This window comes from Artibeus jamaicensis, unplaced genomic scaffold, assembly GCF_021234435.1.
Source record: "Artibeus jamaicensis isolate MK-2021 breed Jamaican fruit bat unplaced genomic scaffold, CSHL_Jam_final contig_311, whole genome shotgun sequence".
NCBI lineage: Eukaryota > Metazoa > Chordata > Mammalia > Chiroptera > Phyllostomidae > Artibeus > Artibeus jamaicensis.
Window position 1 is genome coordinate 7,884,191 of NW_026521717.1, and position 23,685 is coordinate 7,907,875.

Sequence of the window (23,685 nt, forward strand, 5' to 3'; positions counted from 1 at the left end):
TTAACTGAGGATAACTCCAACCACCATGTCTTGTATTCTGTAGTACAGGTGTGGACAGGTTGTGTTGAAGCTTCTTCTTTTGTGTGTACAAGGTTTTGAGACTTCTCTCTCAATCTTTTTCAGTTGTTTATTGTTATCCTCCTTTTAGTTTTCTTTCCAGATAGGTCCCTGATTGAGGTTAGTGTGGCTTCCATTCCCTCCTTCACCTTCTGTTGTTATCTGTTGATAGTTCCTTTGTTGGTGGATTTCCTCTTCCAGCAAGTGTACTGGTGCTCACTGTTCCCACATTGCAAGTTCTCTGGAGTAGCAAAGTGAAATTTGTCTCATTCTCTTTGTTGTTGGGATGACCCCTGTTTGGGTTTAACTCTGTTGCTTTCTCCACTCTAGGTATTATTGTCTCACCTGTAATAACAGAAGGAAAAAAAAAACAAGAAAAGGAAGGAAGGAAGAAGGAGAAAAGAAAAAAAGAGGAAAGAGAGAAAGAGAAGGAAAGGGAGAAGTAATTTTTAAAAAGAGAAAAGAAAGAAGTACTGAAAAAGGAAAGCAGGGAAGGAAGAAGGAAGGAAAAAAGATAGAAGGAAAGAAAGGAAGAAGGAATTAAAAAATAAAATAAAAAAAATTAAAATAGAAGAAAGAAGAAGGCATAAAAAAGAAAAGGAAGGAAGAAAAAATAAAAAAAAAGGAAGAAAGAAAGAAGGACAGAAATGAAGAAGGAACTTTAAAAAAATGCCTTCTACTGGCTTTAAACTGGTCAGGCTAGTTCTGCTGCTGATTTTCCTGGCTGAGGAGGGATTAGTTTCACTTTTCTCACTTCCTGAGCCACACTCTTTGCTGTTTTCCAGCCTCCATCCCAGTTCCTCAGTGCCCTTTTGTGCTAAGCCTAGGCCTTTAGTCCACCAGTTGCTCTGTCCTTGAGGTGCACCAAGGACAACTCACACACCACCTTCTTGCTCTTTGTTGTACTAGATGCTAGGGACTCTCAGCACCCCTTCAGGGTAGTTCAGCCCCCCACTGAGTCAAGTCTTTTTGGGGACTGCAGCTCCCCTCAGTGGGGCTTTTCTACCTTCCTCTTAGAGAGCCAGTTGGCTCTGCAGGACTCTGAGCACAGGGCCAGGTGGGAGGTTCTCTGTCCCTGGTATCTGGGGTGTGAGTGTAGACAGGCAGCTGCATACCTCAGACCGGGTGCACATGTCCCCAGTGCTTTTGTTGTGGGCACTGCCAGGCCACCATTGGGCCAGACCAGGTGTGCACCATCTGGTTCTTTGGGTGTGGGTGCATGCAGGCCTCTCTCAGATGGGATCCAGTGCATACAGTCCCAGGACTGTGGGGGGAGGGGCATAGGAGGTGGGCGGCTACTTCGGAGAATTCCCCAAACAACCACAAAGTACCTCTTTTTTCTCTTTTTATTTTTGAAAAATTGCTCCCATTTAAGCCCACAGGTCCAAACAAGCACCTGGCCTCTCACACAGCCCAGCCTGGCTATCTCCCAAGAATCTTTCAGAAGACCACGTGGGTGCCAGGCCTGGGGCTGCTGGTCCCAGGGACCTAATTGTTCTTAAGAACCCTCCTTACTGTCTGATTTTTCAATGTCCTCTATAATTTTTGGTCTCCAATCTTCATATATTCTGGAATACTGTTGGCTGTTCACTCTGTTCCTCAGAAGATCAGATAAGTATTTCACTTGTGCGCTGGGGGAAGTGGATTTTGCTTCCACCTACCTTGCCACCATCTCCAAAACCACCCAAATCATCATTTGTTTTTTTTTTTGAAGGAGAACATGATAGAGCACTCTCTTCCAGTCCCACCATATACACAACATCATCTTCTTTGAATGAGGACCAGTATTTGATGTGGTTTTTGGTGGTTTATTTTACTTGTTCCATGATCTCTTCCATTCCACATTATTGTACAGTATCCACTTTCCATTGCCCATCTCAATTTGTTTTAAAAATGGAACATTTTAATTATGTTTAAGTAGAGAATCATGTACAAAAAATATGGTAAAAAAGTTTCATCTACTTAACTTACACAGTACCCAAACATCAAAGTGATTAACATAACTAAGCTGATGCAAGTGATTGCTAATGCTTGATTTAGACATATTGAGTATATTGGCTATTTCCCACATGATCTAACATTGATTGCTCTCAATTAATGTCTTGATTTGATTGCTATCAATTACAACTGGTATACTCAACTGTGGAGCATCGTCCAGTGAGAAATCTCCAGCACAAAATTTTGCAAATTACTTTAGACACATTTGATTAGTCACAGCACCTTCTCCATATACTGCAAAAGTCTTTATTTTGTGTTTCAGTTGTGTTTTTACCTTTCTTGAAGTAATAAAGCATAATATGCCAAAAATGTTGCTTATTTTCTTCCATCTTCAATGTTAAAATGACTACACAAAAATTCACTATTTTTGATAAGTTTTTTTAAATGCACATGGATGTGACAGCTGTTACACTATACTTTGACAAAATTGTTTCAAATGAAATTAAAGACAACTAAGCACTATTAGAGCCATCTTACAGAAAGAAAAACAAACAAACAAACACGTTTTGGCCAACCCAATACTTTACACATGTGTTGAAGTAAGTTATTGTAGTCTTCAAAAAGTGATAAAGTATAAACATAGTCAGTGTGGCTCAGTTAGCTGGAGAATCATCCCATAGACTGAAAAATCATGAGTTTATTTCCAGTCAGGGCCTTTACTCAGGTTGTAGTTCAATCCCCAGTCAGAGTATGTATGAGAAGGCAAACAATCATGTTCCTCTCTCTAAAAGCAATGTAATATTTTCTTGGTGAGGATAAAAATATTGATGAAATATATATATATATATATATTTATTTATTTATAGTAGAAATATGTAAGGAATATATATGTACATATATACATATGTATATATATATGAAATGAATCATTATTCAGTCATAGAAAGAAATGGGGTACTGAAATATACTAGGACATGGACAAACCTTGAAATAGTATGCTATGTGAAAGAAGCCACACAGAAAGGCCACATATTGATAAGTGACTATTTACATTAAATATCCAGAGTAGGTAAGTCCATAGAGACAAAATGCATACTGGTGGTTGCCAGGGTCATGGGAGGGAAGAATGAGGAACAACTGCTTAATAAATATACATTTCCTTTCAGGGTTGTAAAAATATTTTAGAACTAGTTAGAGGTGGTGGTTCTACACCATTATTTATGAATGTACAAAATGTCATTGTATTGCTCACTTTAAAATGGTGAAAGTTTTCATGTCAATGTCACCTCAAAATATTTTAAAAAGTGATGACTTGCATATGTGAGAGTTGTATCATCACACACCCTGACAGCTCACCTCCCCGGTACTCGGTGTTATTCCGCCAGTCATTTAGGTCAATTTCTGCTGTGCCAGCTATCACCAGCTCTAGTTCCCTGGCATCAAACACGGAGACAAGCCTAGAGTCTATGACCTGAAATACAGATTAGGCTTCAGCATACATGTCCAAACACATTGAGAGTTCTGTTCAATATTATTATTTCTATGGCTTAAGGTAGGAAACCGAGCATTATTTACAACTTTTTTCCCTCCCAATGTGCTATTATTGTGACTTTCATGATCTGGGAACTAAAAAAAGGTCCCATTATTTCATTACCTCTGATACCCCATCCAGAATGATAGTATGGACAAACCTGACTGGACTTTATAATCAATTAAATGTTCAAGTAGAATTTCATTTTAAAGACAAAAAGTCTAAATAACTTTGAATTTACTCGATAGCTATTAGTATTACTATTTCACTTAAAAAGTATCCTTTTACAAACTATCAAACTATGACTTAGGAATGGGCATTGCAACCATTGTACTTTTCTTCATTTTCCCCCTCACTTCTTTTCTCCCTTCTTCAAAAATTTGTGAGGACATACTGTTAGTGTTCTGAGCTCTGGCTTTCCAGCTCATTGCCATATGTACTAGACACAACTGAACATCTGTAGAAGGTACCCTCTTTAATCAAACCAATCATGGGTGAGACAGTGATGCATACTGTTATCCAATATGGCAGGGAAAGAAGACCCAAGCTTTGCAAAGACATTTACAGGTTCTTGTTTATAAACTGGAAATACTAAATGATGACAATTTTTGGTGCACAAGAAGGCTAGCAGCTGTTATGATTCTCTTGATTTAAACCTTCGCATGTTGCACAAAGTGGCACTACAACAAAATAAAATCTAGCAAAAGTGGACAGTGCACTCCAATGGCTTTAATTCCTTTATTTTTATTTTACTGAATGAAAAAAATGCACCATGCACATATCCTGATAGGAGATGTGTGTTGATACTTGGCACATGAGGGCCACATCAACACCAATTTTGTGAGAATATTTTTTAGCTACCACAAGAATTGGGTTACTCAGAAAACTCTCACTCCTTATTTATCTACCTCAAGTAGGTCCTCTTTACACTCTGGAGAGGAGAGCTGAACCATTCACCTTGGTTCTTCCTCTCCCTTTTCCTCCCAAGCTGTGTCTAGTGATGAAGGACTTGTTCCTTTGGGACTGGGACTTACCTCATAGAAGCCACGCACCAGGGCCTCTGTTTGCTGAACCACACCACGTTCCACTCGCCACTTCACCAGCCTCTCAATGTATTCCTTCTTGTTCTTCTCTGTCACCTGGGTATTGGCTCCCCCAGATTTTAATTCCCTTTCTGTTACCTTGTAGAAAAACAGAAAGATTGTGATGCTTGTTATGTCACAATGAGACATAACTATTTTAGGTGGATGAACTACATGCAAAAACATCCTCTTCATATGAGTTCAGTGTTATTACCTCCTCAGTTCATTTTTTTCCTGGAAGTTACTAAAAAGACCCTGGTTGTTCCAAGAAGATATTAAGTACCTTAGAAGAACTGCATTTTTTTTTATAAAGAGAAAATGTTCCCTTAACTCAAGAGACATAATGGAAATAAAAGTAAAATACCACTTCCAGTCCCTAAATGAAGCTTAATGTCCCTATACAGCAGGCACATACTTGACTTCCCAAATCTAACTTACAGCAAATCTTAACAGCCATCAGTTTCCCTGCACACAGAATCACTGGAAGCAAAATAGCATAGGATAGGAAGATAGTTTTTAGAGCCAGGTAAAACAGTGACTGAAGAATAGCAGCTTGACCTTCAAAAAGGAAACAGAGAATGAATGATACTGTCACTTAGTATTGTGATGCATGTTTACTAGGACAAGTGTGAGTCGTCAAAAAAAAGTTACAGTAAGGATATCCAACGTGACAGCAAACTAGGCAAACCTTACACCCACCTTCTTCTAGGACCAAACTGAAACTGCAACTAAAATATAGAACAATCAACCTGAATAACCAACTGAAGACTAGCAAAATAGAAGCTTTATAACCAAAAATGTATAGAAGCAGCCACATGGAAAATGCTCCATAGAGTAGAGGCAGGGCCAGTCACAGAATATGTCACTGGCCTGCACCAGAGTATCTCTCAAAATGACCCAGATATGCCCAGTAGCCAGCTTCAGACAACAAAAGATCAGGACACAATTAGTTTCTCAAACAGCCTATCCAAAAGACCTTCACAGATGCCAAACACTGCTAAGGCAAGTTCTGCTTCATGTGGTCAGCACCTGCACAGCAGCTTATACACTGTGTTTGGGGTCTGTCCTCACAGTCAGTCAGGCTGGTGGTTGACCACACACACGAACCAACCAATAGCAACATAGACTCAATTACAACAGGAAAGCCCACATAACCCACACAAAGGACATTTCTGGAGCACTCAGCTCAGGTGGTCAAGAAGACTGTGACACTGGGTCCCACAATATGCCTATTACATAAGGCCACCCTACCAAGACTGGGAGTTATAGCATATTTACTTAATACATAGAAACAATCACAAAGAGGTAGCCAAAATGGGGACACAAAGACATGTGCTCTCAATGAAATGACAGGGGAAATCTCCAGAAAAAAAGATAAATGAAATGGAGGAAAGCAACTTACCAGATATAGATTTCAAAAGCAATGGTTATACAAATGTTTGGAAATTTAGTGAGAACTTAAACAAGAGAGAACAAGCATAAAAGGACATAGAACAATTAAAAAAGACCAGAAATAAAAGAGGAAGTATTGTAATCTGATACCAGACAAATACCAAGGATTATATGAAATAACTATGAACAACTATATGCCAAGAAATTTGAAAACCTATGTAGAATGGATAAATCTCTAGAAAAATATAATCTCCCAAACATGAATGAAAAAGAAACAGAGAGCCTGAACAAGCTGACAACAGCTGATGAAATAGAAAGAGTAATGAAAAATCTTGTGGCATACAAAAGCCCAAGGCAAGATGGTTGCACAGGAGAATTTTACAAAACATTAAGGAACAGCTAGCCCCTATCCTTTTCAGATTATTCAAAAAAATCCAAGACTCTTTTTATTAAGCCAGCATTATCCTAATCCCAAAACCAGATAAAGACACAACAATGAAAGAAACTACAGGCCAATATTGCTGATGAACATAGAAGCTAAAATTCTCAACAAAATATTGGCAAATCAATTACAGCAATACATTTAAAGATTATAAAACATAATTGAGTTGGATTCACCCCAGTAATGCAAGGAAGGTACAATATTCTCAAGTCAATACACATAATATATCACATTAACAAAAGGACAGACAAAAATTACATGATCATATGAATAAATGCAGAAAAAACATTTGAAAATGTACAGCACCCATTTATGATAAAAACTCTCAGCAAAGTGAATGTAGAAGGAGCATACCTCCACAAAATAAAGACCCTATATGAGAAACCTACAGCCAACATCATGCTCAATGGATAAAAACTAAAAACTCTTCTACTAAGATCAGGAACAACATAAGGACATCCTATTTTAACACTTCTATTCAACGTAGTGTTTGTTGGAAGTCCTAGCCACATAGATCAGATAAGAAAAAAATAAAAGGCATCCAAATTAGAAAGGAGGAAATAAAGCTATGACTGTTTGTAGATGACATGATAGTGAGAATCAAAAATCTATAAACTCCACCACATAACTATTCAATCTAATAAGGGAATTTGGCAAAACAGCAAGATACAAAGTCAATATCCAGAAACCAAGAGCATTTTCGTAAACCAACAATTAAATATTAGAAACAGAAATCAAGAAAATAATCCCATTTACTACAGCAACAAGAAAAATAAACTACCCACATTAAACCTTATTAAGGAATAAACCTTAATAAGGAATAAACCTTACTAAGGAATTGAAAGACCTCTACTCAGAAAACTGCACAACACTGAAGAAAGAAATTAAGGAAAACACAAACAAATGGAAGCATATACCATGTTCATGGATAGGAAGAATTAACATCATCGAATTGTCCACATTACCCAAAGTAATTTACAGATTCAATGAAATCCCTTTTAAAATACCAATGACATATTTCAAAGATACAGAATAAACATTCCAAAAATTTATATGGTACCTTAAATGACAATGAATAGCCACAGCAATTTTGGGAAAGAACAACATAGGAGGGATGACAACACCTGATTACAATAGTCTCTTCAACAAATGGTGTTGGGAGATCTGGACAGCTGCATGCAAAGAAATAAAACTCTACCACCAACTTACACCACTCACGAAATAAACTCTAGATGGATAAAACATTTAAATATAAGTCATGACACTATAAAAGTCCTAGAAAAAAACATAAACAAGAAAATTTCAGTTATTTTACACACAGCATTTTCACAGATGTGTCCCCTAGAACAAGGAACATAAAGGAAAGACTAAACAAATGGTCATACATCAAAATAAAAACCTTCTTCATGGCTCAAGAAAACATCAGCAAAATGAAAAGGGCACAGACAATATGGGGAAATATATTTGCAAATGATAATTTGAACAACCATTTGATCTCCAAAATATATAAAGAAATCACATAATTCCATTCCAGGAAAACAACTCAATTAAAAAATGGGCAAAGGACCTGAATAGGCACTTCTCCAGGGAGAACATACAGAGGGCCCAGAGATATATGAAAGGATGCTCAGCATCACTAGCCATTAGAGAGTTACAAATTAAAACCACAATGAGATACCACTTCACACCAGTCAGAATGGCCACCAAAAATAAATCAACAAAGAACAAATGCTGGCGAGGTTATGGACAAAAGAGGGAATCCTCACAACAAATGCTGGCAAAGTTATGAAAATGTAGACTGGTGTAGCCACTGTGCAAAACAGTATGGAATTTCTTCAAAAATCTAAAAATGCAACTGCCTTTTGACCTGGCAATTTCCTTATTGGGATTATACCCCAAGAATCTTGAAACAGAAATTAAAAGGAACCTTTGCACCCCATGTTCATAGCAGCACAATTTACGATTGTCAAGTACTGGAAGTACCTAAGTGCCTATCAGTAAATGAGTGAATAAAAAAACCATGGCACATTTACATAATGGAACAGTATACAGCAGAAATAAAGGAGCTCCTACCCTTTGCAAGAGCATGGAAGGTCCTGGAGAGCATTATGCTAAATGTGACAAGCCAGGCAGTGAAAGACATATACCATACGATCTCACCTATAAGTGGAACCTAATCAACAAAGCAAGAAGCAAGCAATATCAATCCAGACACACTGAAATTTAAACAAACTGACAGTAACTAGAGGAGAAGGTGGGGAGGGATAATGAGGGAAAATAGGAGAAGGACCAGCAAAGAACATGTATAAAGCACACTAGACACAGCCAGAGTGTGGGTATGGGGGTGGGGGTTGAAGATGGCTGGGGCAGTGGGATGTGATTAGGGAAAATGGGGACCACTCTACTTGAAGAACAATTAAAGTAAAAATGCAATAAAAATACATTTTTAAAACACTTTTTTAAAGTTTGATGTAGTTCTTTTTGTTTACTTTTTTGTCTTGCCAATGAGATACATGAGAAAAAATATACCAGAGATACACCAGAGATTTTACTGCCTATATCTTCTTCCAGTATTGTTATGCCTTAAAGTCTAACATTTGAGTCATTAATCCATTTTCAGTTTATTCTTGTGCATGGTATAAAAAGTTGGTCATTTCTCCTTTTTTGCCTGTATTTATCTTCTACACAATTTATTTAAAAGACTATCTTTACTACATTGTATGTTCTTGCATCCTTTGTCAAATATTAACTGACCATAAATGTGTTGGTTTATTTCTGTTGCATATATGTCTGTTTTCTTGCAAGTATCATATTGTTTTTATTATAAAGGCCTTGTAGTATAGGTTGATATCAGGAAACCTGATGCCTCCAACTTTTTTCTGTCTCAATATCGCTGTGCCTTCTTGGGGTCTTTTGTGGTTCAATATAAATATTTGATATATTTGTTCTAGTTCTTTAGACAAAAAACTGTACTTGAAAAATAACTAAATAAAATTAAAAAAAAAAAGAACATATCATTAATGTCCTGATAGAAATTGCATTGATTCTACAGATTGCTTTGGGTAGTATAGATATTTTATTTTCTTTTTTATTGTTCTGCAGTTAAAGTTGTCCCCATTTCCCCCCATTACTCTCTCCTACCAACTCCCACATCAGCATTCAGTCCTCCCCCCTAATTGTCCTTATCCATTGGTCCTTTATAGGTGTTCCTTGATGACCCATCCCTCTCTTTGCCATGTAATCCCCCTCCCCCTTGAGGGTGAGAGGCCAGGATGGGTGGGGTAAAGGGAAGCAGTGTGGGGAAAATGGAGACAACTCTACTTGAACAGTAATAAAAAAATAAAAATAAATAAATAAAAATATTAAATTATCAAAAAAAGAAATCTTTTAATTATTTCAGGTACAGTTGTCTGCATTTACCCCTCACCACTTCCCTCCAACCCCAGCCATCTCCACCTCCTTTCCCTGATTCCACCCCTCCTTGATTTTGTCCATGTGTCCTTTAGAGTTGTTCCTGAAAACCCTTCCCCTCTTCCCCCACATTTTCCCTTCCCACCTGCCCTATGGTTACTGTCAAATTGTTCTTAATTTCAATGTCTCCAGTTATATTTTGCTTGCTTTTTTGTTCTGTTGATTATGTTCCACTTAAAGGTGAGATCATATGGGATTTGTCCCTCACCACCTGGCTTATCACACTTAGCATAATGCTCTCCTATTCCATCCATGTTGTTGCAAAGGGTAGGAGCTCCTTCTTTCTTTCTGCTGTGTAGTATTCCATTGTGTAAATGTACCATATTTTTTCGATTCATTCGTTTACTGATGGGCACTTAGGTTGCTTCCAGCACTTGGCTATTATAAATTGTGCTGCTATGAACATTGGGGTGCATAGGTTGTTTTGGATTGGTGTTTCAGGGTTCTTAGAATATAATTCTATCAGTAGAATTGCCAGGTCAAAAGGTAGTTCCATAACAAGAAATAATCTTTACACTGCCAAGAGCCATCTACAGATCCAATACAATTCCTATGAATATACCAATGGTGTATTTCATGGAACTAGAACAAATATTTCGAAAAGTTATATGGAACCATGAAACACCATGACTAGTGATAGCAATCTTGAGAAAGAATAAAATTGGAGAAATCATGCTACCTAATATCAAACTGGAGTATACTGCAGGGTCATAGCAATCAAAGTGTCATGGTACTGGCATAAAAACAAATGTAGATTAATAGAAGAGAACAGAGAGCCCAGAAATATGCCCATTTCTTTATAGTCAATTAATATTTGACAAAGGAGGCAAAAACTTACAATGTACTTAGAATTGTCTATTCAATAAATGGTGTTGGGAAAATTGGACAGATATGTGCAAAAAAAATGAAATTAGACCATCTTCTTACACCACACACAATGATAAACTAAAAATGGATTACACACTAAATGTTGGTCTCTAAACCATAAAAAGTTTAGAAGATAAACATAAGCAGTAATATCTCAGACATCTCTTGTAGCAATATTTTAAAGATATATATTTTTGAGCAGGGAAACAAAAGAAAAATAAATAGAAAAGGAGACATCAAACTAAAAGGTTTTATACAGCAAAGAAAAACATCAACAAAATGAAAAGAATACCCACTGAAGGGAGGAACATACTCACCAATGATATATCTGATAAATGGTTAATACCCAAAATTTATAATGAACTTATAAAATTCAACACCAAAAATAACAATTAAAAATTGGCAAAGTACATGAATATACACTGCTCCAAAGAGGATATACAGATGACCAATATACCTCCAACTTTTTTCTGTCTCAATATCGCTGTGCCTTCTTGGGGTCTTTTGTGGTTCAATATAAATATTTGATATATTTGTTCTAGTCACTAGATGTAAAGATGTTCAATGTCACTAATCATCAGAGAAATGCAGATTAAAACCACAATAAGACATCACCTCACAACTTTGAGCATGGCTATCATCAAAAAAATAACAAATAAGTGCTGGCTAGAATATGGAGAAAGGGAAACTTTCATGCACTGTTTCTGTGAATGCAGATTGCTGCAAGCACACTAGAAAGCAGTATGGAGTGGAGTTACCTCTACCTCAAGAAATTACAAATGGAACTACTTCTGGTCCATTGATTACACTTGTAGGAATTTATCAAAAGAACACAAAACAGTAATTGGAAACAATATATTCAGAGTTTGGAAGATGGAGGCAAAGTAGGTAGGAGCTAAGCTCACTTGCTCATGCACTCAACTGGGACACTTAGCCAATCTTGCATAAAACAAAGTAAACGGACAACAGAATTTTAGCTAATATGAAGGTTGTAAGCCAAAATGTGCAGAGTATGCTTCAAAATAGGCAGTAAGGAGATGTTGTATGCTGAAGGGGAAGATCACTGGGCTTGGCTCCAGAATCAGCAGCTGTCACGGGGATATTGGAGGAGAGCAGGATCAGTGATAGCAGTCTAGCAGCTCCCTACCCTCCCATAGTGGGGAAATCCTAGACTGTTGCCAGGAGAGACCTGAATGAGTAAAATCACTGGGTAGAAGAAAAGGTAGCAAGCGCATACAGCCAGGGGCATACCCAAACTGAGTCAGTGGTCGCCAGCAGGGAATGGTGCCAGAGTATTTTAGGAATCCTGGTGCTACATAGAGCTAGGAGAAAAGGTGGGCCATTACTGAGATAGACTGGGCTTGTGAGAGAGTTGGAGTGTGTGGAAAGCCAAGCAGCATCTCAGAGCAGCAGCATCACCCAAAGAGACCTTTTTCAAAATGGGAACTGAGGCGCTCTGTGCAGGGACCTCGCGCATGCAGTGGCCCAGACAAGAGATAAGAGTGTTGGCGTGATTTGTTCCCACTCAGGGCACCTCATGGATTGATCAAAGGGGTGCAAAGCAAGGTGGCTTATCAGCACCAGCCTGGTGCATCTATGCAGAGTGGAAAGTGTGGGCCACACAGTGCGCCTAGGGCATGGGATGAAAACTGGGCACCTGTGATTATTAATCCCAGACTGAGTCCTAATCCTTGCCAAAATACAGGCAAGGAAACACAGAGATCTGCTCCCCTTTGCCTTCAGGAACCAGAATGATCTGCAAAACCTGCTAACCAGGCTTAACAATCAGTAGGTGGCCTTTTCCCAACCCTCAAGAGTAAGATAGTATGAAAGAGAGAAGTAAAAAAATTAATCAAACAATAAAAACAAACAAAAGAAAACTAAGTAAACAGAAAGAAGAGAAATAAAAAGACATACAAGTTCTGAAAGAGAGCAAAGTGAAGTTTGTTTCGGCTGTTGGTGTTCTCCTTTAGATTTCTTTCTAGATCTGCCCTTTCCTAGTATATACTTTATTTCAAATATTTTATTCTTCATTTCTTACTGGTCTTTTTAAATTGTTCTATGTCCTTTTATGCTTGTTCTCTCTTGTTTAAGTTCTCACTAAATTTCCAAACATTTGTATAACCATTGCTTTTGAAATCTATATCTGGTAAGTTGCTTCAATTTTTTATCTTCTTTTTTGTAGATAAGTCCCTTTAACTTTTCATATGATAAGGGCTTGGTGATGATGAACTCCTTTAACTTGTCCTTACCTGAGAAGCACTTTATCTGCCCTTCCATTGTAAATGATAGCTTTCCTAGATAGAGCAGTCTTGGATGTAGGTCCTTGTCTTTCATTACTTGGAATACTTCTTTCCAGCCCCTTCTTGTCTCTAAGGTCTCTTTTGAGAAATCAGTTTACAGTCTGATGGGAATTCCTTTGTAGATGACTATCTCCTTATCTCTTGCTGCTTCTAGACTTCTCTCCTTCATTTGAATCTTGGCTAATGTAATTATGATGTGCCTTTGTATCTTCCTCCTTGGGTCAAATTTCTTTTGGATTCTCTGAGCTTCCTAGACATCCTGGAAGTCTATTTCCTTTGCCAGATTGGGGAAATTCTCCTTTATTATTTGTTAAAATAACTTTTCCATTTGTTGCTCTTCCTCTTCCCATTCTGGTACTCCTATAATTTGGATGTTGGAATGTTTAAAATTTCCTGGAGGTTCCTAAGGCTCTCCTCATTTTTTGAATTCTTGTTTCTTCATTTTTTTTCTGTTTGGTTGCTTTTTTCTTCCTTGTGGTCCACTCCATTGATTTGAATCCAAGTTTTCTTCCCATCACTATTGGTTCCCTGTGCATTTTCCTTTATTTTACTTAACATAGCTTTCATTTTTTTGTCTAATTCGTGAGCAAATTCAACCAATTCTGTGAGCATCCTGATCACCAGTGCTTTCAACTGCGCATCTGAGGTTGGCTATCTCTTCATCACTGAGTTGTATTTGTTCTGGGGCTTTGATCTGTTCTTCCATTTGGGCCATTTTTTGTCTTGATGCACATGTTACATAGTGAGGGGTGGAGCCTTAGGTGCTCACCAGTTGCTGGGCTGTGATGCTGTATGTGGGGGAGGGATCAGAGAGGGAACAATGGCATCTGCTAAGCTCTCTCTCAGATTTCACTGCTATCTGCTGCTTTCCCCAAACAAGCTTGGCCTTTCTGATGTTAGTTTTCATGTGGGTGGGATTGTTTATGTTCTAGGATCCTGTGGGTCTCTGCAATGAACTCTCCTGTGAAGCTGGGATTTTCTGTGACTACCTCTACCCCCACCAGTGTTTTCAATAGGTGTTTTGAGGCTTTATTTCCTGGCACTAGACCCTGGGTTGTGCAGTCTGTCTCACTCCCCAGTTTTACCTCTTTTTTCTGTGCATGAATGTGGCACTGCCCGGTCTACCAGCTGTCTCGCTTGCCTCACTGGGTCTTCCCACCGCCACTCTGCACCCCAGATCTGCCAGCTGCTGCCTGCATACCTGAGTCCACAAGCCAGCACTTTTTTTTTTTGCTGTGATGCCTCTCTGCCTGGCTGCCCCAACTCTGCCTTTCCTACCAGTCTGGATGAATGTGTCTATTTTAGCTTCTTGGTTGTTGGACTCCCATAAAGTTCAATTTTCTGTCAGTTCTAGTTGGTTTTTTTTTGTTTCTAAATTTTTGTTGTTCTTATTTTGGTTATGCGAGGAGGCACAGTGTGTCTCCCTATGCCTCTATCTTGGCCAGAAGTCCCTGTTTATGTCTTCTTGATGGATTCTTCACTTGAGTATTATGAAGTGTCCTTCCGTGTCTCTTTTTATGGCTTTTCTCTGAAGTCTATTTTGTCTGATATAAGTATTTCTATCCCAACTTTCCCACTTTTTCCCCTGTTCATTTGTTTGGAATATTTCCCCCCAACAATTCACTGTCAGTTTGTGTAGGTTTTTTTTTTTTTTTTTCTGAGATTGGTCTCTTATAGGCAGCATATGTGTGGGTCATGTTTTCTTACCCATTCGGCTACCTGATATCTTTTCATTGAAGCATTTAATACATTAATATTTCAAGTTTTACTCTAGGTACTGATTCATTTTATCCCCTTTGTACCTGTGTTTCTCTCTCACTCTTTTCCTTTTTTTATAGTAGTCCCTTTAGCATACTTTTCAGTCCTGGTATGGTGGAGGTGCATTTTTGGCCTTGTTTTTTTTAAGGGAAATTCCTTATTTAGCCTTCTATTTTAATTGAGAGCCTTGCTTCATAGAATAGTCTTGGTTGCAGGCCTTCCCTTTTCATTACTTGGAATGTTTCTTGCCATTCTCTTCTGGGTTTTAGTGTTTCCATTGAGAAATCAGATGCTAGCCTTATTGTAGCTCCCTTGTATGGTACTTCTAGTTTTCCTCTTGATGCTTTTAAGAATCTCTCTTTGTTTTTAAAACTTGGCATTTTTTTTATATGTTTCTTGGATTAGACCTCTTTGGTTTCATCTTGATTGATGCCCTCTGTGCATTCTGAACATCTGTGGTTTTTCCTTCTCCTGGTTCAGAACATTTTCTGTCATGATTTTTTCAAACAGGGTTTCTATTCCTTGCTTTTTTTCTTGTCCTTCTGGCTTTCCTTTGATTAAAATGTTGTTTTGTTTCATGTTGTCTTGCAGCTTCTTTAGCTATATTCATGTCTTTTTAGTCTTTTTCCTACTCCTGCTCTACTTGGGTATTTGTTTCTATGTTGTCTTCCAGCTCACTAATTTGGTTGTCTGCTTCATCTAGACTGCTTGTAATTCCTTGTAGTGTATTTTTCATTTCTGAAATTGTATTCTTTATTTCCTCCTGGTTCTTGCTTTTAGTTTATGTTTCCTTTTTCATACTTTGTAGTTCTCATTCAGTTCCTTGTAGTTGTCCGTGATTTCTTTGAGCATCATTATAACCATCCTTTTGAATTCTATATCTGATAGTTTGCTGCCTTCAAAAGATTTAATGAAATTAAATCTTTTAGTGGGGAGTCTTTCATTCCTTTTTATTGTAGATTCTTTATTTTTTCCTCCTTTTATCTGACTTTTTGTTTTTTTCTGTTATATTCGATACTGTGCTTTGTAACTCTCTTCATACAGTGAACTTCTATGGTAGGAGGTCTCTGGGACTCAGTGGTGTGGTCTTTTTGATTTCATTGTCTGGATGCTCTAGGGTTTTCCTTTTTTTCTGTTTCGGGTGCCTCTCTTTTTCCTGTGTTTTACCCATCAGTGGCTCCTTTGTTGGTGGGTCTTCTTATCCAATGTGTACTGGTATTCATAATTCCCACCTTATTTTCTTTGTGATCTGGGGCAGGGAAAAGGCAGAATATGATAGCAGGAGAGTATTCTATGGTACTTAAAGTACTAACAAGTAGAGAACAGAGATCTTTGGAGAAGTACAGCAATAACCCTGATATGTCACCCAGCTAACCACTTTTTATAAGAGGTGAAAAAGAGATAAAACTCTTGTTAGAGAGGAAAAGGAATGTGAGCTGAAAGAGCACTTAAGTGAGGTTAGATGGTGATATGCAGTGAGAGTAATGGATAGAAACTTGGTGTAGCATTCAAAAGAATGAAGTTAAACACAACAGAAATAAAGCTCAGGAAGATAGTAAAATGGACCAAGACCAGGAAAAGGTGCTGTGTAGGAATGGGAACAACAATAATATTAAAAGTAATATGTGATCTGAATTAAGAGAATAAAAAGTAAAAGACAGAGGATAGTGTGTTTTTGGAATACAAGTGAAGTTAAGGAAGAGAAGTTAACATACAATGTGAAAGGAAGAACAAAGAAAACCAGTCAAACAATAAAACAAACAAAAAGAATGAATAAAACTAAATGAAAGGAAGAGGAGTAAAAAATAAAAAAATGATAATAACAAAAATAAAAATAAAAAGTAACAAATAAAATGTAAATTCTCTAGGATAGGAAAGTTAATTTTATCTCAATTGTTGGGGTTTGCCTTTGAATCTGTCTTTGATCCTTCTACAACCCAGGTTTTATTGTCTTAAACTTGAAATAAAAATAAAAAAATAAAATCTTCTGCTTACTTTAAACCTACCAAGCAGAATTGCTTGTCTTCCTGAATGCTGCAGGTGGTGGATGTCTGGTTTTCATTTTTTTTCCCCTTTTCCATGATTGTTCATTGTTGGCTTGATCTGGACTCCAATATTCACAGGTGTTCATCTTCCAGCCCAGGCCCTTAGAGTGCTTCATGATTCCCACTGTCCATGTGCATCAGGCCAGAACCTTTAATGCACCTGTTCTGCTGTCCTTTGATTAATCTGTGAGGTGAACTGAGTGGGAGCATCTAGCAGCCCTCCTACCTCTTTGCTGGTCTGGGCACTGTGCATGTGCAAAGTCCCTCCAGGGCGGTTTATTTCCCCTATTAAATCGAGTCTTTCTGGGGACTGCTACCCCTCTGAACCCCTGCTGCCCCAATTTGATCAGTCTGTGAGGCACCAGGATTTAGAGTAAATTGTGCCCCTTCTCCTCCCTCTTCACTGGCCTGGCAGTGGTGCACGAGAGTCCCTTAAACAGCAGCTGAAAGACTATTTTGAAAAAAATCCCCCCTTGGTTTCAGCCAATTGATCTTAACAAGTGCCTAGTTTTTCACACAGCCTAACACTCTGGACCACTCTGGAGACTATCTGGGTGAGGGTCAGTCATGGCCCAACTCTTCTCCTATCTCCATGTGTCACTCAGTTCCCCAATTTCTCTGTTACTGTCCCAGCCAGTGACCACAGTCTCAGAAGAGGGAACCCCACATCTCTGCATCTCCCAGTGTGTCTTTATCCCCCAGAGACTTTAAGCATCCAGGTGTCTTCTGGTGCAGGACTGGCTTCCCTGCTCTGGTGGGGTGGGGGTGGGTACCTGCAAAGTTATAATCACTGATCCTGCTCTCCTCCAAAGCTCCTGCAGCAGCATGTCCCAGGGCAGGTCCTAGGGACCTTACTGTCAGCCTATGCAATCTCCTTACCATCTGTTTTTAAATGTCTTCTGCAATCTTTGGCTTCCAAACTTCATATAAATTGGGATTCCATTGGCTGTTCACTCTGTTTTTCAGAAGATCAGCTAGGCGTCCCAGTTTGGTGCATGAACAAGTAGATTTAGCTCCCACCTACCTGGCCACCATCTTCCCCTACCCAAACTTTTAAAAAACTTTTATACAGCAAAGGAAACCATGAACAAAATAAAAAGACCACCCACTGAATGGGAGAGCTTATTTTTTGGTGATACATAGTCTGATAAAGAGTTAATATCAAACATTTATAAAGAACTTATACCATTCAAACTCCCCCAAATTATGCAGTTAAGAAATTGGCAAAGGACTTGAATATACATTTCTCCAAAGAGGACACGCAAATGGCCAATAGACATACAAAAAGATGGTCAGTGTTACCAGTGATCAGATAAATGAAAATGAAAGCCACAATTAGATATCATCTCATACCTGACAGAATGGCTACCATCAGTAAATCAACAAAAAATGTTGGTGATGATGTGGAGAAAATGGATCCAAGGTGCACTGGTGGTAGAAGGGCACATTGCTACAGATACTGTTAAAAAGAGCATAGAATTTCTTCAAAAATTTAAACATGGGACTACTGATGTCCCATGTTTCCACTCTGGGATATTTTACCAAGAAACTGAAAATGCTAGTAGGAAATAATATATGCACACCTATGATCACCACAGTATTATTTACAGTAGTCAATATTTAGAAACAGCCCAGGTGCCCACCAGTAGATGAGTGGATAAAGAAGATGTGGTATATTTACAGAAGGGCCACTGCTTAGCCAGAAAAAAAGAAGTAAACATTTTGCCACAGCATGAGTGGACCTAAAGAATATTATGCTAATGAAATAAGCCAGTTAGAGAAAGGCAAATATCTTATGATTTTACTTATATGTGGAATTGAATAAAATAAGCTAACAAACAAAATACAAACAGACTCATAGAATACAAACTGACAAGTGTTAGAGGGAAAGGGTTTAGGTGGCTGGGACAAAAAGTGAATGGGTTTAGAAAAAATCATAGCCATAGATAACAGTATGGTAATTACTACAGGCAAAATAAGGAGGGGGAAGGTAGAAGAGGGTGATGGGGGAATAAATGCTGATGGAAATGGACTTGATTTGGGTTAGTGAATACACAGTACAATATACAGCTATATTATAAAACTGTACACATGAAACCTATTTATTTTAACCATTGTCACCAGAATAAATTCAACAAAAATTAAACAAAGTAAAGTAAATGAAGTAAAAAAGTTATGATCTGTGCTCTTTTCAAAAGCTATAAGGCAGATTACATATTTTGTTTAACAAAGGGTTGTTATTTGAAGGTGTTATGCTTCAGTCACATTAAATTTTTTAAGTGGTTCACCTCTCCAGTCAGTGATATGAGACAATGAGGCACAACATTAGTTACTTATTGGTTAACACCCCCCCCACACACATATATAGACATGTTGTAGACACAGGCACTTAAACAAAATAGGCCACAGAAGTATGATGATTACTTTTTCCTTCTATCACTTAGGTGACTAATAGTAAGTATAAAGATATAAGTAAATTATAACACACTAGTTATTGCCCAATATCTTTGGAAATTCTCGTTTTTAGCTGTTCAGTTAAAGAGATTATTTTCCATGTTTCAAGATGGAGGTGGAGGTAGATATGCTTCACTTCCTTGCAAAAGCAAAGCAAAGAAAAGAAAACAACCAATTCAAAACAAAAAACAACCAGAACCGCCAGAAAATTGAACTGTATGGAAGTCTGACAGCAAATGGTATAAAGGAGAATCATACATTCATACTGGTAGGAGGGGCAGACATGGGCAGCTGGGGCAGAGAGGATGCATACCAAGGCTGTGACTGGCATACTGGGTGGTCCCACATTTGTGTTCAGATAAACTGGGATGAATTGGATAGCAACACAGACTGCACAACCTAGGGTTCTAGCACAGGAAAATAAAGCCTCAAAACCTCTGGATGTATAAACCAGTGGGGTTTGTAGTGGTGGGAGAAGCTCCCAGTCTCATAAAAGATTCCACTGAAGAGGCCCACAGGATACTAGAATGTACAAAAACCAAACACTTGGTAATCAGCAACAGGCTTCTGAGGAGAAGGAGAAGGCTGCAATTTGCTTGTGGGTAGTGGGGGAATTGACTAATATCTGAGAGAGAGCTGGGTGAGCAGCATTTTAGCCCTTCTGATCTCTTCTATACAAACTGTGCCAAAATGCAGTGAAGTGGGTTGCCCTGCCCTGTAGAACCCTAAGCCTCCACCATGTACAACCTAACAGGTGCAGTGAGACAAAAAATATGGCCCAAATGTAAGAACAGATCAACTACAGAATAAAGAACTAAGCAATGAGGAGGCAGCCAACCTATCTCATGCAGAATTCAAAACACTGCTAATGAGCATCCTCACAGGAGTGATTCAGTACAAATGCAGAATAAAGAAACAAGTGAAGGGTATACAAAGCAAATGAAGAAAAATACACAGGGAACCAACGATGAATGAAAGGAAACCAGGACTCAAATCAATGATTAGGAACAAAAGGAATAAAAAATTTCAAAAAAATGAGAAGAGGCTCAGGAACCTCTTGAACAACTTTAAACATTCCAACATCCAAATCATAAGGGTGACAGAAGGAAAAGAGAAAGAGCAAGAAATTAAAAACTTATTGAAAAAATAATGAAGGAAAACTTCCCCAGTCTGGCAAAGGAAATAGACATGCAGGTTGAGGAAGCTCAAAGAATCCCAAAGAATTTGGATCCACAAAGAAATGCAACAAGACAATCATAATTAAATTACCAAAGTTTAAAGATAAGGAGAGAATCTTAAAATCAGGAAGAGCAAGGAGATAATTACCTATGAAGAGTTCCCATAAGACTATCAGCTTATTTCTCAAAAGAAACCTTACAGGCAAGAAGGGTCTAGAAAGAAGTACTCAAAGTCATGAAAGTCAAGGACCTGCATTCAAGATTACTCTATCCAGCAAAGCTGTCATTTAGAACGATAGGGGAGATAAAGTGCTCCGCAGACAAGGTAAAGTTAAAAGCATTCATCATCACCAAGCCCTTATTATATAAAATGTTAAAGGGACTTGTTTAAGAAAAAGAAATTCAAAACTATGAAGATTAAAATGACAATAAACTCACAAGTATCAACAACTGAACCTAAAAAACAAAAATGAAACAAAACAGCAAACAAGAACAGGAACAGAATAACAAAAATTAATATCACATCAAGGGTATCACATGAACACACATTTTTTTAGTGGAGGGGGGAACAGGAAAAAGGTACAGAGAATGAGAAGCATAATTTGTAGGTAGAAAATAGACAGGGGGAGGTTAAGTATAGTATGGGAAATGGAGATGCCAAAGAAATTATACTTACAACCGTGCACATGAACTAAGGGGGAGTGGGAATGTGCAGGGCATAAGGGGGTAAAGGTGAGAAAAAAATGGGACAACTGTATTGTCATAATCAATAGAATAAACTTAAAAAATAAAGGGGGGTAGGATGAAGGCATAGGAAGAAATGCTTTGCTTCCTTGCACAGCCAAAAGAAAGAAAAAAATTTAAGAACAAAGTACAACCAGAACTGCCAGAAAAACATTTGCATAGAAGTGCAACAACCAAGGAGTTGGAGAAACATTCAATCAGATGGCAGGAGATATGGAGACAGTCAGTGGGGTGGAAAGGACTCAGCAAGGCGGTGCTGGTGGACAGCATGGGCAATCCCACATTTATGCTCAGACAAATTGGGAGAAAGTGGGGGGATGAGATAGACCTTGAAACCCTGGATTTCAGCATGGGAAACTAAAGACTCAAAACCACAGGCTCTGGAAAAGATCTGTGGGAATTGTGGTAGCAGAAGAAACCCCCAGCCTCACAGGAGAGTTCATTGGAGAGACCCACAGGGTCCTAAAATACACACAAGACCACCAGCCTGCAAAACAGCAACTAAAAGGCACAAACTGCTTGTGGAAAGTGATGAAAGTGATGAGAAGTTGGAAGAGAATAGAGCAAGAAGCATTGTTCCTTCCCTGACACCTCCTTAACAAACAGTGCCACAACTACAGCTAAAAGGGTTACCCCATCCTAGTGAATACCTAAGGCTCTGTTCCTTACACATAACTGGTAAGCCAAGACAAAGAAATATAGCCCAAATGAAAGAACAGATCAAAGCCCCATAAAAAAGAACTAAGTGACAAGGAGGTAGCCAAATTACCTGATGCAGAGTTCAAAACATGGTAATCAGGATGCTCATACAATTGATTGAGCTTGGTTGCAAAATGAAGGCAGAAATTAAGGCTACAAAAAGTGAAATAAAGAAAAATATACAGGGAACTAACAGTGAAGGGAAGGCAACAGGGAGTCAGATCAATGACTTGGAATAAAAGGAAGATATAAACATCCAACTGGAATAGAATAAAGGAACAAGAATTCAAAAAAATGAGGAGAGGCTTAGGAACCTCTGGGACAACTTTTAAATGTTCCAACATCTGAATCATGGGAGTGCTGGAAAGAGAAGAGGAAGAGCAAGATACTGAAAATTTATTTGTACAAATAATAAAGAAAAACGTCCCCAATCTGGCGAAGGAAGTAGATTTCTAGGGATTTCAGGAGTCCCAAAGAAATTGGACCCAACAAGGAGCACACCAAGGCACATCATAATTAAACTCTGCAAGATTAAGGAACAGTGAAAGGACAGCAAACTCACAGTTATTAACAACCACATCTAAAACAAAAGCAAACTAAGAGGACAGCTAGATCAGGAGCAGAACCATAGAAATGAAGATCACATGGAGGGTTAGCCACAGGGGAGTGGGAGGAGGAGAAGAGGGGAGAAGGTACAGAAAATAAGTAGCATAGACGGGAGGTAGAAAATAGATAGGGGGAGGGCAAGAATAGTAGGGGAGATGTAGAATCTAAAGAACTTGAAACACGTGGTCATAAACTAAAGGGGGGGAATGGTGGGGGAGGGGGTGTGCAGGGTGGAGGGAAATAAAGGGGGGAATAGAACAACTGTAATGGCATAATCAATAAAATATATTTAAAAAAATTACAGATAAGGGGAGGATCTTAAAAGCAGCAAGAGGAAAGGAGAGAGTTACCTATAAAGGAATTCCCATAGGCTATCAGCTGATTTCTCAAAAGAAACTTTGCAGGGAAGGAGGAGCTTGAAAGAAGTATTCAAAGTCATGAAAGGCAAGGACCTCCACTTAAGATTATCCAGCAAAGTTATAATTTAGAATGAAAGGGCAGATAAAGCCTTCCCTAGATAAGGTAACATTCAAGGAGTTCATCTTTACCAAGCCCCCATTATCTGCAATGTTAAAAGAACTTATCTAAGAAATAGACAATCACAAACTATAAACAGTGAAATGACAACAAACTTATAACAACTGAACCTAAAAAACAAAAACAAAAACAAAAACTAAGCAAGGAAGAATGGAAAGAGAATCACAGAAATGGAGATCACATGGAAGGTTATTAGTAGGGATAGTGAAGGGGCAGAATGCAGGGAATGGTACAGGGAATAAGAAGCATAAATGGTAGATACAAAATAGGGAGAGCTTAAGAACAGTATAGGAAATGGAGAAGTCAAAGAACTTATACGTCCAACCCATGGACATAAACTGTGTGTGTGTGAAGAGCACTGGAGTGTGAGGAGGGCAGTGCAGGGAGGAGAGATATAAAGGGGAGAAAAAATTGGGACAACTGTAATAGCCTAATCAATAAAATATATTTTTAAAAAAGAAAAAAATAAAAGAGGAAGTTTCAAAACCCCAAATTCCACTAAATATGAAAAGTGTGTGAAATTAAAATAATTTTGATTAAATATTTTTGTATTAAATTAAAAAGAAAGTTTATATCCCAAC

At 38.2% G+C, this 23,685-nt stretch overlaps 1 protein-coding gene across 1 annotated transcript in view; it reads right to left on the bottom strand.

Annotated features, from left to right (window-relative positions):
- Positions 1-23,685, bottom strand: part of HECW1 (HECT, C2 and WW domain containing E3 ubiquitin protein ligase 1) — a 675,231-nt gene that overhangs the window by 21,866 nt on the left and 629,680 nt on the right. The window contains exons 25-26 of the mRNA XM_053662971.1: positions 4,561-4,707; positions 3,352-3,466 (exon numbers count right to left, since the gene is read on the bottom strand). Coding sequence (XP_053518946.1) covers positions 3,352-3,466; positions 4,561-4,707 — 262 coding nt within the window. The remainder of the gene's footprint in view (positions 1-3,351; positions 3,467-4,560; positions 4,708-23,685) is intronic.